General features: G+C 42.3%; 1 protein-coding gene across 3 annotated transcripts in view; it reads right to left on the reverse strand.

Annotated features, from left to right (window-relative positions):
* LOC122542505 (leucine-rich repeat-containing protein 49) overlaps window positions 1-16,222 on the reverse strand; it is a 271,158-nt gene that overhangs the window by 238,282 nt on the left and 16,654 nt on the right. For all 3 annotated transcript variants that reach the window (XM_043680302.1, XM_043680301.1, XM_043680305.1), the window contains exon 2: window positions 12,212-12,283. In XM_043680302.1, the coding sequence (XP_043536237.1) occupies window positions 12,212-12,283 (72 nt within the window). The remainder of the gene's footprint in view (window positions 1-12,211; window positions 12,284-16,222) is intronic.

The raw sequence follows: 16,222 nt of genomic DNA on the forward strand, positions 1-16,222 counted from the left end.
GTGTGTGTGTGTGTATACGTGTGTGTGTGAAACAGAAAGAGAGTGGGTGTGTGTGTATGTGTTGTGTGGGGAGGGGATAATTTATTCAACACTCAGAGACCTTTATCTGATCATTGACGCACATGGAAGACAGTACCGTTCAGCACTGATGCACTCTGAATTAGCGTGACTCACTACTTGAACCCTGAACGCTGATTTACAATATTGTGGGCAAAATGCCTCTTTAGAAAGTTCTAATCTGGGTTGATACCCCAGTGTAGTCCTGAGCAGGGGTGTGCAGTCAGAGGCGAATTGTTAAGAAAAAAGGTCGCATCTATCTGGCATGGTAGCTCAGTGGTTAGCACTGCTGTCTCACAGCACCAGGGTATTGCATTTGATTCTACCGTTGGGCGACAGTACATTCTCCCCATGTCTGTGTGGGTTTCCTCTGGGTGCTCAGGTTTCCTCCCACAATCCAAAGACATGCAGGGTACGTGAACTGGTCATGCTAAATTGTCATAATGTTCAGGTTAGGTGCATTAGTCACGGGTAAGTATAGGATAATAGGATAGGGGAATGGATCTTCAGAAGATTGGTGTGGATTTGTTGAGCTGAAGGGCCTGTTTCCACACTGTAGGGATTCTATGATTCTATCCTCTCAAGTGGAGGGAGAAGATACCATAGCACAATTTTAAAGAATAGTAAGGGAGTTAACCCTGGAGTCCTGACCAATCAACATTGCAAAAGCAGGTCACTTGGCAACTATCATATTGCTGTTTGTGGGAGCTTATTGTGCCCTGTTTCATTGGCTGAGTAAAAAAAATTTCATTGACCGTAATGAGCCTTGCTGAGGTTCATACAAATGTGACTTTCTTTCTTTATGTATTCTATTTATTCATTAACAACTTCACTGAGGGGTGGCACTACAAACAATCCATCTCTACCTTAATGATATTGTTGCATTACCTTGTAAGATTGACACCCAAATCTTCCCATCGCAGATATAAAGGTCTTTCTTGAAAACATCAAACCAGAGACGGCTGGCTTCAGTCTCAGTGCAGGGTGGGTGGCTTCCAATTGTCACCTTCATGTCTGTTTCTGATTTCAACACAAGAGGAGATCAACAACGTTCGTATTTACCAGAGACGAGTCATTGAGTTAGACACTGTGTGGCTTCACTATGGCTAGGAGAAAGTGAGGTCTGCAGATGCTGGAGATCAGAGCTGAAAATTTCATTTCCCCTCCTCCCACCTTGTCTCAGTCAAATCCATCGAACTCAGCACCGCCTTCCTAACCTGCAATCTTCTTCCCGACCTCTCCGCCCCCACCCCAGTCTGGCCTATCACCCTCACCTTGACCTCTTTCCACCTATCACATTTCCGACGCCCCTCCCCCAAGTCCCTCCTCCCTACCTTTTATCTTAGCCTGCTGGACAAACTTTCCTCATTCCTGAAGAAGGGTTTATGCCCGAAACGTCGATTCTCCTGTTCCCTGGATGCTGCCTGACCTGCTGCGCTTTTCCAGCAACACATTCCAATCCAGTGAGGGAAGTTGGAAGATTTAAGCTGCTATCTTTTTGACGAGAGCCTACTAAGTGAAGGCCTGTCTGTCCTCTAATGTAGACATAGAAGAGCCAATGGCACTATTTTTAATAAGAGTTATAGATACATAGAAAACACAGTAAGATTTCATGCACAGAAGGTAGTCGTCTGGCACATTATGTCCATACCAGTCGATGAATACCTCGTCACACTAATCCCACTCTCCAAATTTTGATTCCTAAACCCATTGACTGTTCCACCGCATGTTTTAATGTGATTATGGTTTTTGCCTGTATTACCCTTTGAACTCGTGGGTTCCAGAACCTCACCACTGATGAGAAAGTTGTTCCAGGTGTCATAGTCAATATTTTTTCAATAATTAGTACAGCATTTCTTTTTGTGGGAGCTTGCTACATGTAAATTGCCTGCTATGTGTCAACACTGACTGTACTTCCAAAGTACTTTATTGGCTGTAAAGCATTTTGGATCTTTCTGTGGCCATAACAGTTACTATATAAATGCAATTTAATTTTAATAACTCAATAGTTACTCATAGAAATCTAATGTTATATCACTGGGATGCTTTTTTGCCATTATTATGGCAATAATGTTTTTTTCAAATTTAAAAAAAAGTTATGATATTTCAGCTACTTTAATCCCATGTGTATCACTGATGATTTGTATTTACTCTGTGGAAATTTTAATTGAGTAGAAGATTTTACTGCATTTTACTTTCTGATTTGCTGTTTGAGAATACTTCAGTGTAATTGGCTGCCAACTCCCTGCGGTGATATCACTGTTACTGTATGCCTAGTGTTTGTCTTGATCTTGCACATATCAAGAAAGGGAAACTTCATGCCTCAGAGATCACTAGATAGCAGAAAATCCCTTTAATACTTCAAAGTACTCTTTTGGTATGATCCTAGATATTGAATATTGTTAGATATTATTACTGGAGCGAATCATAGATTTACATTTAAATAGTTCCCATTTCTGTCTTTGTTCACTCCTTTCCTCAGCAATATTTTGTGTTTGATTTTGTCTACTTTCTGTGGTTTTATTTACCCTAATGAAGAAGAGCATATCTTCTCAACATCACAACTATTGATCTCACCCTGCTTGGCTGTTGTATGGAACCCCCTACGTGTTAACCCCTTAAAGCCAAATACATAACAATATTGTCAAATTTGATGGAATTTTAATGCATTTACTTTAGGGGAAATTTGGCATGTTAATATGCTGCAGTTTTTCTTATCTGCGATGTTTTGTGTTATGTTGCTGAAAATATTACTGATGAAATACTTAGCAGTTGTAGTAAAATCATGCGTATACTTAGGATGAAGAAGATTATGAGTACCACATATGCTTGGTCCAGTTCTTGTTGGATTCATTTGGATATCAAAGTTGAAACTTTATTGCTGGAACAGCACAGCAGGTCAGGCAGCATCCAGGGAACAGGAGATTCGACGTTTCGGGCACAGGCCCTTCTTCAGGAATGAGCAGAGAGTGTTCAGCAGGAGAAGATAAAAGGTAGGGAGGAGGGACTTGGAGGAGGGGCGTTGGAAATGTGATAGGTGGAAAGAGGTCAAGGTGAGGGTGATAGGTGGGAGTAGGATGGAGGCGGAGAGGTCAAGAAGAAGACATTTCCAACTCCCCTCCTCCAAGTCCCTCCTCCCTACCTTTTATCTTCTCCTGCTGAACACTCTCTGCTCATTCCTGAAGAAGGGCCTGTGCCCGAAACGTCGAATCTCCTGTTCCCTGGATGCTGCCTGACCTGCTGTGCTGTTCCAGCAATAAAGTTTCAACTTTGATCTCCAGCATCTGCAGACCTCACTTTCTCCTTGAATTTTCTTTATCCTATCGTGGGATGCCTGGGTCAAGGGTGGAGCACTGGTTGGGAGAGGTCATGATGGGTATTTTTTGGAAAGGAAGAGATGCCCCCTGGGAATAAGGGGGAAGATCTCCATTTAAATACATTTTATACTTTTTAGAAATTGTTTTTTTTATTATATTGATCTGAATGTACTAAAGAGCTTTTATTTTTGTGAATTTTATATGCTCTATATGCTCGGGCTGTTTTGGATAAATACGGGTTTTGTTGTGATCTGATGTGAACACATTCCAAGCATGTATATCACTGCTCAATTTGTGTGTTATCCGCTGGATTTTTTTTTCTCTTGAACAATGTCAGAATTTTAATGATACACTCTGGTTAGTTGTAAGTTGGATGAGTAGTTCGTTGAGTTTTGTCTTTTCTTTTCTCTTGGTATTTCTGTTTTCTTGTTTGATAGATTTTGGTTATCATTTAAGATTTAACTGTATATCAATGTTTATACTTGGGTCTTTTTTTTAGTTTTTTGTAAACTTGTGGAAAAAAAAGAAAGCTTTTTCGTTTTTTTTCAGGTCAGGGATTTTATTCAAAAAGGGACCACGTTTTTGACCCAGTCCTACAGATCTGTCATGGAGAAGAGGGTGTTTCATGCTCAAAGTACTCTCCCCCTTTAGTACGCTTTATCATATGTTCGGGTGCGATCTTTCAGAAGACATTGAGCGGTTTTGTGGGGCTGGGAGAAAGAGCTAGGGATTGAGATCTCTGTGGAGACATGGGAGGACATCTGTGAAAATATGAGAAAGCTTTCAACCTGTAATAGGATGCATGCCATGCAGCTAAAGATTCTGCATCGGGCCCATTTGGCCCCAAACCATCTCACAAAATTTAAGATGGGGGCATCTTCATTAATGTCCTAAGTGTAAAATAAGTATCAGTACTCTCACTCATTATCTGTGCTGTTGCTGCAGGCTCCGTACATACTGGAGTTCTGTGGCAGGAGAAATAGAGAGGACCTTGGGGATCGAAGTTAAGAGGGATCCAACTCTCTGCTCCTTGGCCTACCCAATTTACCTTTAGACGCTCATGGGGAAAAAACTTTTTAATATTCTCTCTTTTTCTGTGAGGAAAACTATTTTGATATGTTGGTCTCTGAAAACCCCCAGGGTCTGTTGAGTTGGTGTAGGCTAATCATGGAATATATTCCTTATCCAAAGATGTGCAGCTCAGGTGAATTGGCCATGCTAAATTGCCCGTAGTGTTAGGTAAGGGGTATGGGTGGGTTGCACTTCGGCGGGTCGGTGTGGACTTGTTGGGCCGAAGGGCCGGTTTCCACACTGTAATGTAATTTAAACCATGCAACTGAAGATTTTTAAAAGATATGGCAGCCCTTTTTGGACTATCTGGACATATATTTATCTCTCAACTTAACTAGGGCTTTTGTGTAGCCATTACGATCTGATTTAGTGAACTTGATGCTCTTGAAGGAAGAATGTCGAATAAATTCTTGTGTAATACTCAGTGCTCTTGGGCGGAGCTAATGTTTCATTGTGCTGAGCTGTTTTATTTATTTACTTACTTATTGCCTTTGATTTGTTTGCCTTGCACATGAGTATAGTTGTATTTGCATTAGTGTTTCTTGTTTTTTATATTAGAGAGAGAGCGAGAGAGCGAGAGCAGTGTTTTTTGTTGGTTTATTGTTGTTATAAAATTATTAAAAATCTTTTTATTTGAATGAAAATAGCAAGTAAAATAAATATGCTTCCCCCCCCATCCAAATTATGTACATGGATTGCGAACAGATATGGACCTAGCACTGATCCTTGCAATGCCTCAATAATAAGTCTCCATGAAGAATGACCTGTATTCCTGCTCTTTGCTTTCTGTCTGTTAATCAATCCTCAATACAAGCTTATTCCCCTGCAATCTCAGGCACTCTTAATTTCATTTACTAATCTCATCAAAAAACTTCTAGAAATTCAAATACACCAAATCCATTGATTCTATGCTACAAACAACATCCTCAAAAAAACTCCAAGTTTGTCAAACGTGATTCCCTTTCATACATCAATATTGATACTGCCTAATTTTGCCATTTTTTACTAAATGTTCTGTTATCACATCCTTTATAACAGATTGTCACTTACACTAATACTGACATCAAATTAATAAGTCTGAATGCCCCCACTCCCCTTCCTCCTTTCTTAAATAGTGAGGTTTCGGTTGCCAACTTCCAGTCAGCAAGAACCTTTCCAGAATCTGTAGAATTATGAAAGATAAACATCAATGCGTCCACCATCTCCACTGTTACTTCCTTCAATACTCTGGGATGAAGTTCATATGGAATTTGAGGAATAGTGGCAGCCTGGATATTAGTTTTGCGAAATGAATGAATCTTAGACTGAAGTATTTAATAGGATTCTTCAGGAACTGGATTCGGCCAACTGCTTAACTTAGCCGAGATTAATGACCTAAACCTACCTGCACTGGCCACAATGTCAAATTCTGTGGCTGACAAAACCTGGAATTGTTGTGAAATGTGAGGAAAGCATAGACGTCAAGAGGAAACATGATAGTGAAATGGGAAGACACCTCACAAGGAGGAGGTGTTAGCAATTCTGGAAAGTGTGAAAATAGATAAGTCCCCTGGGCCGGAGGGATTTAGAGCTGAAAATGTGTTGCTGGAAAAGCGCAGGAGGTCAGGCAGCATCCAAGGAGCAGGAGAATCAACGTTTCGGACATGAACCCTTCTTCAGGCTCAATTCTCAATTTCTCAGGAGAAACGTCAATTCTCCTGCTCCTTGGATGCTGCCTGACCTGCTGCGCTTTTCCAGCAACACATTTTCAGCTCTGATCTCCAGCATCTGCAGTCCTCACTTTCTCCTCCCGGATGGGATTTATCCTAGGATTCTCTGGGAAGCCAGGGAGGAGATTGCAGATCCTTTGGCTTTGATCTTTATGTCATCATTGTCTTCAAGAATAGTACCAGAAGACTGGAGGATAGCAATGTTGCCCCCTTGTTCAAGAAGGGAAGTAGAGACAACCATAGTAATTATAGACCAGTGAGACTGACTTCTGTTGTGGGTAAAGTGTTGAAAAAGGTTAGAAGAGATAGGATTTATAATCATCTATAAAGGAATATAGTATTACAGCTGTGGAAAGGACGATGGATGAAGACTCGCCATCTGAGGTAGTTTGGGCTGAGGTTAGGAATAGGAAAGGTGAGTTCACCCTGTTAGGAGTTTTTTACAGGCCTCCTAATAGTCCTAGAAACGTAGAAGAAAGGATTGCGAGGATGATTCAAGACAAGAGTGAAAGTAATAAGATGGTTGTTATGGGGGCTTTAACTTTCCTGATATTGATTGGGAAAGCTAGAGCTCAAGTTCATTAGATGGGTCAGTGTTTGTCCAATGTGTGCAGGAGGGTTTCCTGACACAATATGTAGATAGGCCAACAAGAGGTGAGGCCATACTGGATTTGGTTCTGGGTAACGAACCAGGCCAGGTATTAGAATTGTGTGGGGTGTGATCACCACCGATCGAACATGCCCTGAGGAGCTGGGCACTACTGACCAAGATGAGCCAGTGGTTACCTGGAGCCACCAGTTACCTGCTCTAATTTGCCTGCCTGGAATTATGGCATCTCCAACACAGGGGAGAATAGCAAACTGCATGTAAATGAGGCAACAATAGCCAGTAGTGAGATGTTAATGGTTGCAGATGAGCTTCTCACCACTGGCTGGTGAGATTCTTGGCTCACCGTTCAAACTTTGTGTGGAATATTGGAGTCAATGTTGAGAATCTAATTTTGCCAATCTCAGCATATTTTTCCCATTGGCCACATTGTTCAGAGACTGTCTCCGTTATCTACCAGGTCAGATTTCATTTTGTAGTCTGACTTGTCCAGTTCTATCATGAGCTGGTTTCATAACACTGTGTGAAAGAATGACATTGAGGGACATGGAGATATGCAAGTAGCTGCAGTGAAGAGAGATGATCAGCCATGGTTGAAGATGACAGGGCAATTTTGAGGGGCTGAATGGCCTATTTCTGCTTATATATTCCTATTCAGCAGGAGTGGCATGCCAGCCTTCTGCCTAAACTTTGGATGCCAACTTGTTGGGGGGATGCGTAAAGAATCTTGGCATCAAAACGCATGCTCAGATTCCTCCAGGGATGCCTTGAGTCACAGTGAAATGACAACTTTCAGACTCAGGGAATAAGGAATATCAGTGGAAGTGGGGAAAAGGCAGGTATATCAAATTAAGTCAAAGATCAGTCATGATCTAATTGAACAGCAGAACGTATTGAGGGACTGAATGGCCTGCTCCACCTTCTGTTGTTCCTGCTTCCATCGGTCCCTGTCACCCGATAAGTGTCAGATTCTACATTTGCATAGTGTCATAAGAGCAATCACTGATGCGTCCTTTAGTCCTTGCAATGACTCAGCAATCACCTGCTTGTCAACAGCCTTAGCTCTTAAAAGCAAAGTTTTGTGTAAAGTTTGAATTTGAAGTGAATCTATACATAATTCAATGAGAAATGAGGTTCCCTTGAACATCCCACTTGTTCAATGGGGTGCAAACTTTGACATTCAGCAACTGTGCATAGTTTTTCAAATCTGCAAATCCAGAGCAAAGTTTCCTGGAATTTGGAACTTCCTGATTTGTTTCTTATTGATGTGTGCTGCTTTTGCCTCCCGGACAATGATTCACACTGAGTCAGAAACTGTGTCACCCTAACCATATCTCAAGTGGCATTTTTAGCTATGCTTAGGATAAATTCTTTTCACATAGCTGTTTTCCTGTTGTAAACTATGATTTTGCAATGTAGCAGGAATGAAGGAAGTATCATGGCTATTCCCCCTAAGAAGCCAACTTGTTCTGTAAGTACGATCTGTTGGTCAATCTGTCACTGACTTCAGAATGCTTCCAACTTCCAGATTTTGTGATTGATTTTTTATCACGAGTATCCACGTACAGTGGGAAACTTTGTTTACGAGAGGTACTGGCAGATCATAGTAAGCTAGGTCATACAAATCATAGGGTGAAAAAAGAAGCTTGAAAGGATACAGGTTATGTCGCAAAGGGCGTGCGATAGGCAATATCAACATTAGCAAGATCAGCATTATTTGAAATTAGAGAGTCCATTCATCAGTCCGCTAACAGCCTGAACCCACTGGCATGTGTGTTCAAGCTTCTGTATCTTCTGCCTGATGGAAGAGGACGTTAAGAAAGAAGGGGAGTGAAGGCCTGAACCAGGTGACTGGTATATCATGACAATGACACAGCTGAGACCTATCTAGCATTAACTTCCCGAAAAACTCGTGACCATAAGCAATAGATCAAATACCTGAGGGATACCGAAACAGAGAGCTTACCAGCCTCAGTCATCTGAACTCAACTTTTGTACAATACTGAGAAGGTGCAAGAAAGAATTCGTGGAATTTCCTTCTTGTTGCAGTTGTATAAGACTCTGGTGCGTCCGCATCTGGAGTATTGTGTGCAGTTTTGGTCGCCATACTATAGGAAGGATGTGGTGGCACTGGAACGGGTGCAGAGGAGGTTTACCAGGATGTTGCCTGGTATGGTAGAAAGATCTTATGAGGAAAGGCTGAGGCACTTGGGGTTGTTTTCATTGGAGAAAAGAAGGTTTAGGGGTGACTTGATCGAGGTGTACAAGATGATTAGGGGTTTAGATAGGGTCGACAGTGAGAATCTTTTTCCAAGGGGGCATAGCTTTAAATTAAGTGGTTAGGGGTAGGTTCTTTACTCAGCGAGTCGTGAGTTCATGGAATGCCCTGCCAGTAGCAGTGGTGGACTCTCCCTCATTATGGGCATTTAAGCGGGCATTGGATAGGCATATGGAGGATAGTGGGCTAGTGTAGGTTAGGTGGGCTTGGATCGGCGCAACATCGAGGGCCGAAGGGCCTGTACTGCGCTGTATTGTTCTATGTTCTATGTTCTATGTTCTATATTGATTGGGGATAGTCAACACAGTTTTATGAAGGGTAGGTCGTGCCTCACAACCTTATTGAATTCTTTGAGATGTTGGCCAAACAGGTGGATGAGGGTAAAGCGGTTGATATGGTACATATGGATTTCAGTAAGGTGTTTGAGAAGGTTCCCCGTGGTAGGCTATTGTACAAAATACGGAGGTATGGGATTGAGGGTGACTTAGCAGTTTGGATCAGAAATTGGCTAGCTGAAAGACGACAGAGGGTGGTGGTTGATGGGAAATGTTCATCCTGGCATTCAGTTACTAGTGGTGTACTGCAAGGATCTGTTTTGGGGCCACTGCTGTTTGTCATCTTTATAAATGACCTGGAGGAGTACATAGAAGGATGGATTAGTAAATTTGCAGATGACGCTAAGTGGAGTTGTGGATAGTACTGAAGGATGTTGAAGGTTACAGAGGGACATAGATAAGTTGCAGAGCTGGGCTGAGAGTTCGCAAATGGCGATTAATGTGGAAAAGTGTGAGGTGATTCACTTTGGAAGGTGCAAGGATAAAGAGTACTGGGCTAATAGTAAGATTCTTGGTCGTGTGGATGAGCAGAGAGATCTCTGTGTGCATGCACATAGATCCCTGAAAATTGCCAACCAAGTTGATAGGGTTGTTAAAAAGGCATATGGTGTGTTAGCTTTCATTGGTAGAGGGATTGAGTTTCAGAGCCACGAGGTCATGCTGCAGCTGTACAAAACCTTGTGCAGCCACACTTGGAATATTGCATACAGTTCTGGTCACTGCATTATAGGAAGGATTTGGAAACTCTGGAAAGGGTTCAGAGGAGATTTACAAGGATGTTTCCTGGTATGGACGGAAGGTCTTATGAGGAAAGGCTGAGGGACTTGAGGCTGTTTTTGTTAGAGCAAAAAAGGTTGAGAGGTGACTTAATGCAGACATATAAGACAATCAATCAGAGGGCTAGATAGGGAGGGCAGTGAGAGCCTTTTTCCTCGGATGGTCATGGCTAGCATGAGAGAACATTGCTTTAAATTGAGGGGTGGTAGATATAGGACAGATGTTAGAGGTAGTTTCTTTACTCGGTAGTAGGGGTGTGGAACACCATGCCTGCAACTGTAGTAGACTTGCCAACTTTAAGGGCATTTAAATGGTCATTGGATAAACATATGGATGAAAATGGAATAGGGTAGGATAGATGGGCTTCAGATTGGTTCCACAGGTTGGCGCAACAGCAAGGGCCAAAAGGCCTGTACTGCACTGTTAAGTTCAATGTTGAAAATAGATTTATCACAGAACTGTGAAAAGATACATTTTGGGAAGGAGAATGAAAGGGCCAACATAAAATAAAGGAGACAATTCTAAAAGGACGACAAATGCAAAGAAATATGGGAGTATATTGGCAAAAATTGTTGAAGGTGGTTAAGAATTCAGTTAAGTCTGGCAGGATAGTGGAATTTACATCACAGCAATGTTATGGTATTGAAGGAGATCATTCAACCCATCAAATCCTAATCATATCATTGACTATCTCTACTTCCACAACTTATGTAGGCAGCCAGTTACTGGTGATTGCCATTCATTACATAAGAAGATTTTTCATCAAGCCCCTTGTCTTTCTCAAGGTTCAAAAACTTAAATGTGTCCCCTGGTTCTTGCACCATCAGTAAATGAGAACAACTTTTCTCAATTTTACCGAAACTATTCATTCTTGTTCAAGCCCCTTTCAAGCCTTCCCTCAATCTCCTTAGCAATCTCTAGCCCCAGTTTTGCTGACTTAATCTTACAGCCTTGATCACTCTCATCAGCTGTTAGATTCCCATTATTCTAGGTATGCTTTTTGTTTCTTCTACTATGAAGATGAACATAAAACACTTGTTCAACATCTTTGCCACTTGCTTATCTCCCAATATAATTTCTCCTTTCTCAGTCTCGAGAAGACATGTGTTTAGGTTTTTACTCCCATCCTCAATCCATTTTGGTAGATGATCTCACAATCTGAGATTGTGTGTTTCTATTTATGGTCAATTTATTTTCACACATTTTCACATTATTTTCACAATTTATTTTTTGGTCATCTTTCCACGGCATCTAAATCTCAGCCTCAGGCTTTTTGTTCGGATTGCCTTACCCTCTTATCTACTCCTGCTGCTGTTTGTTTTGTTCTAAGTAGAGGTACAGCTGGGTCTGCAACGCAGCACTTTGGTATGACAGAAGGAATGCTGATGAGAACTGCAGATTTTGTTGTATCCAATATAATCAAGCATTTGATATAACATGGATTGAACTGAATTCATTGAAGGCTAGTGTTCATGATGTGAGGAATTTCAGGAGAAGGCTCAGGAAGATCATCCTTTCACACTTCTGATCAAAGATGGCCATGACCTGGAACTCAATATCTTTAAGGGTGTTGGAAACTGAAAATACCAGTGATTTCTAAAGGATAGGCACTTGAATCACAGAATTGTTACAGTGCAGAAGGAAACTGTTCAGTCCAGTGTGTCTGTGCCAGCTCTCCAAAGGTACAATTCTCTTGCCTGCTCACTCCATGTGTTCTTTCTTTGCACCGGCACCCCCCCACCGCCCCAGAAATGGCAGGATTGCAAAATTTTGACCTGCGCTTAGTTCTGCGCTCATTCAGATCTGTCGAGATAGCATGCTACTTTTTGTCCGGACACCATGTAAGCTGGTATAACTTTGGAATTGTTCAATAGTCAGTGAGGAAATTACAACAACCTGTCTAAGTGCAATTGAAATCCAGGTCACAAAAACAAAAGGAATATATATTTAAACAGTTATTGATCCAATTATATGGGTGCATTAACAATATCAAAAAGCTCAAGGTTCTTTAACATAATTCCTGTAACCCATCAGTCACCCATTGACAAACATCTATTTACCTGCTGCTTCTGGGATAATCGGTCCCCGACTGTCGAAGCTTGCACGGTTAACTGAAGACTGCAAGTATTTATCTGCAAGCAAAACAATGACATTACAGTAATGTAATAATGAAGGGCAGTGTAACCAGAGTTTAATTATCATTGTAAATACTGTGAACAGTTACACTTTAACGCGCAAGTACTGGCAAATCAAACAAAATTTTGCCAAGGCTCATCAAAGAGAATCTTTGTGGTACTGTTGTAACATATATGAAAAATCACATTGCCACACTACTAAAACATTTTTAAAAACTGAACGCTTTGCATCTCCTTTTTGTTTCCCCAAAGCTCCTAACAAACACTGTCTTCACAGAAGCTAGTACCCTCAATAATTTACCTAAGTATCAATTTTTCTTGTAGGAGAAAGTGAGGACTGCAGAAGCTGGAGTACCAGAGTTGAAAAATGTGGTGCTGGAAAAACACAGCAGGCCAGGCAGCATCCGAGGAGCAGGAGAATCGACGTTTCGGGCATAAGCCCTTCTTCAGGAATGAGGCTGGTGTGCCAAGTGGGCTGAGATAAAAGGTAGGGAGTATGGAATTTGGTGGAGTGGTGCTGTTGGAGAAATCTACATTCATCCCGTGTGGTTGGAGGGTTCCTAGGCTGAAGATGAGGCGCTCTTCCTCCAGGCGTCGTGTGCCTAGGGTCTGGCGATAGAGGAGGCCAAGGACCTGCATGTCACTGGCGGAGTGGGAGGGGGAGCTAAAGTGTTCAGCCACGGGGCGGGTTGTTATAGAAGGATCCATTGGGGCCTTGGAGGGAGGTGAGGGGGGAGGTGTGGGCGCAAGTTTTGCACTTCTTGCAGTTTTCATAATTTTCGTTTCCCCGTTCCCCAACGCCTTATCTTCACAATGGACATGGGCCCCAGCTATGCCTGCCTCTTCGTCGGATATCTGGATCAGTCCATCTTCCGCAGCTACACTGGCACCACCCCCCACCTTTTCCTCCGCTACATCGATGATTGTATTGACGCTACTTCGTGCTCCCACGAGGAGGTTGAACAGTTCATCCACTTTACCAATACCTTCCACCCCAACCTCAAATTTACCTGGACCGTCTCAGACTCCTCCCTCCCATATCCTAGACCTCTCCATTTCTATCTCAGGCGACCGACTCAACACAGATATTTACTACAAACCGACCGACTCCCACAGCTACCTAGATTACACCTCCTTCCACCCTGCCCCCTGTAAAATCGCCATCCCATATTCCCAATTCCTTCGCCGCATCTGCTCCCAAGAGGACCAATTCCACTACCGAACAACTTAAATGGCCTCCTTCTTCAAAGACTGCTATTTCCCCTCTGACGTGGTCAACTATGTTCTCCACCGCATCTCCTCCACTTCCCGCACCTCCACCCTTGAACCCCGCCCCTCCAATCGCCACCAGGACAGAACTCCACTGGTCCTCACCTTCCACCCCACCAACCTCCGGATACATCGTATCATCCTCCATCATTTCTGCCACCTCCAGGGATATATTTCCCTCTCCACCCCTATCAGCATTCAGGAGACACCACTCCCTCCGCGACTCCCTCGTCAGGTCCACACCCCCCACCAACCCAACCTCCACTCCCAGCACCATCCCCTGCAAGCGCAAGAAATGCAAACCTTGCACCCACACCTCCCCCCCTCACCTCCCTCTAAGGCCCCAATGGATCCTTCTATAACCGTCACAAATTCACCTGCACCTCACACACCATTTACTGTATCCGCTGCACTCGATGTGGTCTCCTCTACATTGGGGAGACAGGCTGCCTACTTGCAGGACGTTTCAGGGAACACCACTGGGACACCCGCACCAACCAACCCAACCACCCCGTGGCTGAACACTGTAGCTCCTCCTCCCACTCCGCCAATGACATGCAGATCCTTGGCCTCCTCCATCACCAGACCCTGGCCACACGACGTCTGGAGAAAGAGCGCCTCATCTTCCGCCTAGGAACCCTCCAACCACACGGGATGAATGTAGATTTCAGCACTGCCCTCTTGACCTGCAATCTTTTTCCCGACCTCTCCGCCCCCACCCCCTCTCCGGCCTATCGCCCTCACCCTCACCTCCTTCCACCTATCGTATTCCCAGTGCCCCTCCCCCAAATTCCCTCCCCCCTACCTTTTATCTCAGCCCGCTTGGCACACCAGCCTCATTCCTGAAGAAGGGCTTATGCCCGAAACATCAATTCTCCTGCTCCTCGGATGCTGCCTGGCCTGCTGTGTTTTTCCAGCACCACATTTTTCAACTCCATTTTTCTTATGTCAGTATTGACACCAAATAACTATAAGATACTTTGGAAGGGTGTGGGGAATTGGCCAAAATGAAAGCTCAGTTGATTTTTGTGCTCATCCAACATCTAAATTAGGATCACTGGAAAATATTCAAAACATAATCTCGCACCAAAAGGGCAACAGTTAAAATCTTGGCAAATACTAATTGATGCTGCACTTGCAAAAGCCCATCAAAACTGGTCATCTCTTCCCTGACTCATACATGAATACAGTACATAATAAACTGATTACTGAGAAGTATTGTGACAAACAATTTTAATTGTTAGCAAAAATAAATTTAATTGATATTGACCACCCTTCCAAAGAAAATTAGGAATGAAAAGGTGTCCAAAAAATCAACACTGGGATCCAAAAGGAGCAGCAAGTACAAACCACGAATCAAACATTGTCACTTTGCTGCCAATGGTCAACTGGTTTAAAAAAAACTGCTTTCAATGATTTCACAATGGGAAAAACTTGCATGTATATATTCACATTATCTTATTCTCTTGTGGTCATTGTAATTTAGGAAACATGGCAATGAGTCTGCACACAAAGTCCCATGGATAGCAACATGGTAAAGATTAAAACATTTGTTTTTAGAACATTGGTTGTTTTGTGTCAAGTAGACAGAAAACTGTGTGCACTTCCTCAATTTCTAAATTATGGAGAACATCAATGAAGAAGTTCCCAGTGCCATTCTAAATTTGAAAATGTGAATGTGTCCCTTTTGGCAGAAAGAAAGCATATAATCTAAATGGCAAAAGACTGCAGATCTCTAAGCTTCAAAGGGAGATCCTCATGCGTGAATCATAACGATATTATATCTGTACAGTAATTAGGAAAGCTAATAAAATGCTATTGTTTATTGCAAGAGGAAATTAATGCAAAAGGTTATGTTTCACAGTTATATGTGAGACCATATCAGGAGTATTGTAGATGATTTTGATGATTTCATTTATGGAAGGACATAAACGCATCAGTGGAAATTCAGAAAAGGTTGGCTTGTGAAGAAGGTTTGGACAGGCTTGGCTGGTACCCACTGGAGCTCAGTGGAATAAGAGTTTATTTGACTGAAGCATATAAAATCCTGAGAAATCTTGACTAGGTAGATGCAAATAGGATGCTTCCTCTGGAGAATCTAGAACTAGGGTAAAAAATAGGGCAAGATTGAACAGCAAAAGAAAGCTTATGATAGTCACAAAAAAACTCAAAACTGCAGATAGCCTAGAGGTATATAGAAAGTACATGGATCAAGTTTTTAAAAAAGTGCATCAAAGAGAGGGTAGGAAAAAATATTTGCAAGCAACATAAAGGAAAACCCAAATATTTACTACCAATACATAAAAAGCAAAAGGACAGTAGAGGAAACAGTCGGACCTATCAAAGATGAAGAAGGGAACTTGTGTAATATGCAGAGGATATGGGAAACATTTAAAAAGAATTTTTCATCTTCATATTCACAAAGGAAAGGGACAATGTGGACACAGTAATCCAAAACACGTAGTGTGAAATATTGGACAAAATGATCATAACCAGAGAGGAAGTGTTAGAGGAATTGAAATCCTTGAAATTGTTTGTTGCCACAGCTAGATGGATTATTTCTTAGGATTTGCCAGATGGTCAGGCAGGAAATAACAAATGGTCTGAGGATTATTTTCCAATCTTCACTAGAGAAAAGGTGAGGTGTCAGAGGACTGGAGGAATGCA

This window comes from Chiloscyllium plagiosum, chromosome 40 (genome assembly GCF_004010195.1).
Source record: "Chiloscyllium plagiosum isolate BGI_BamShark_2017 chromosome 40, ASM401019v2, whole genome shotgun sequence".
Taxonomy (NCBI): Eukaryota; Metazoa; Chordata; class Chondrichthyes; order Orectolobiformes; family Hemiscylliidae; genus Chiloscyllium; species Chiloscyllium plagiosum.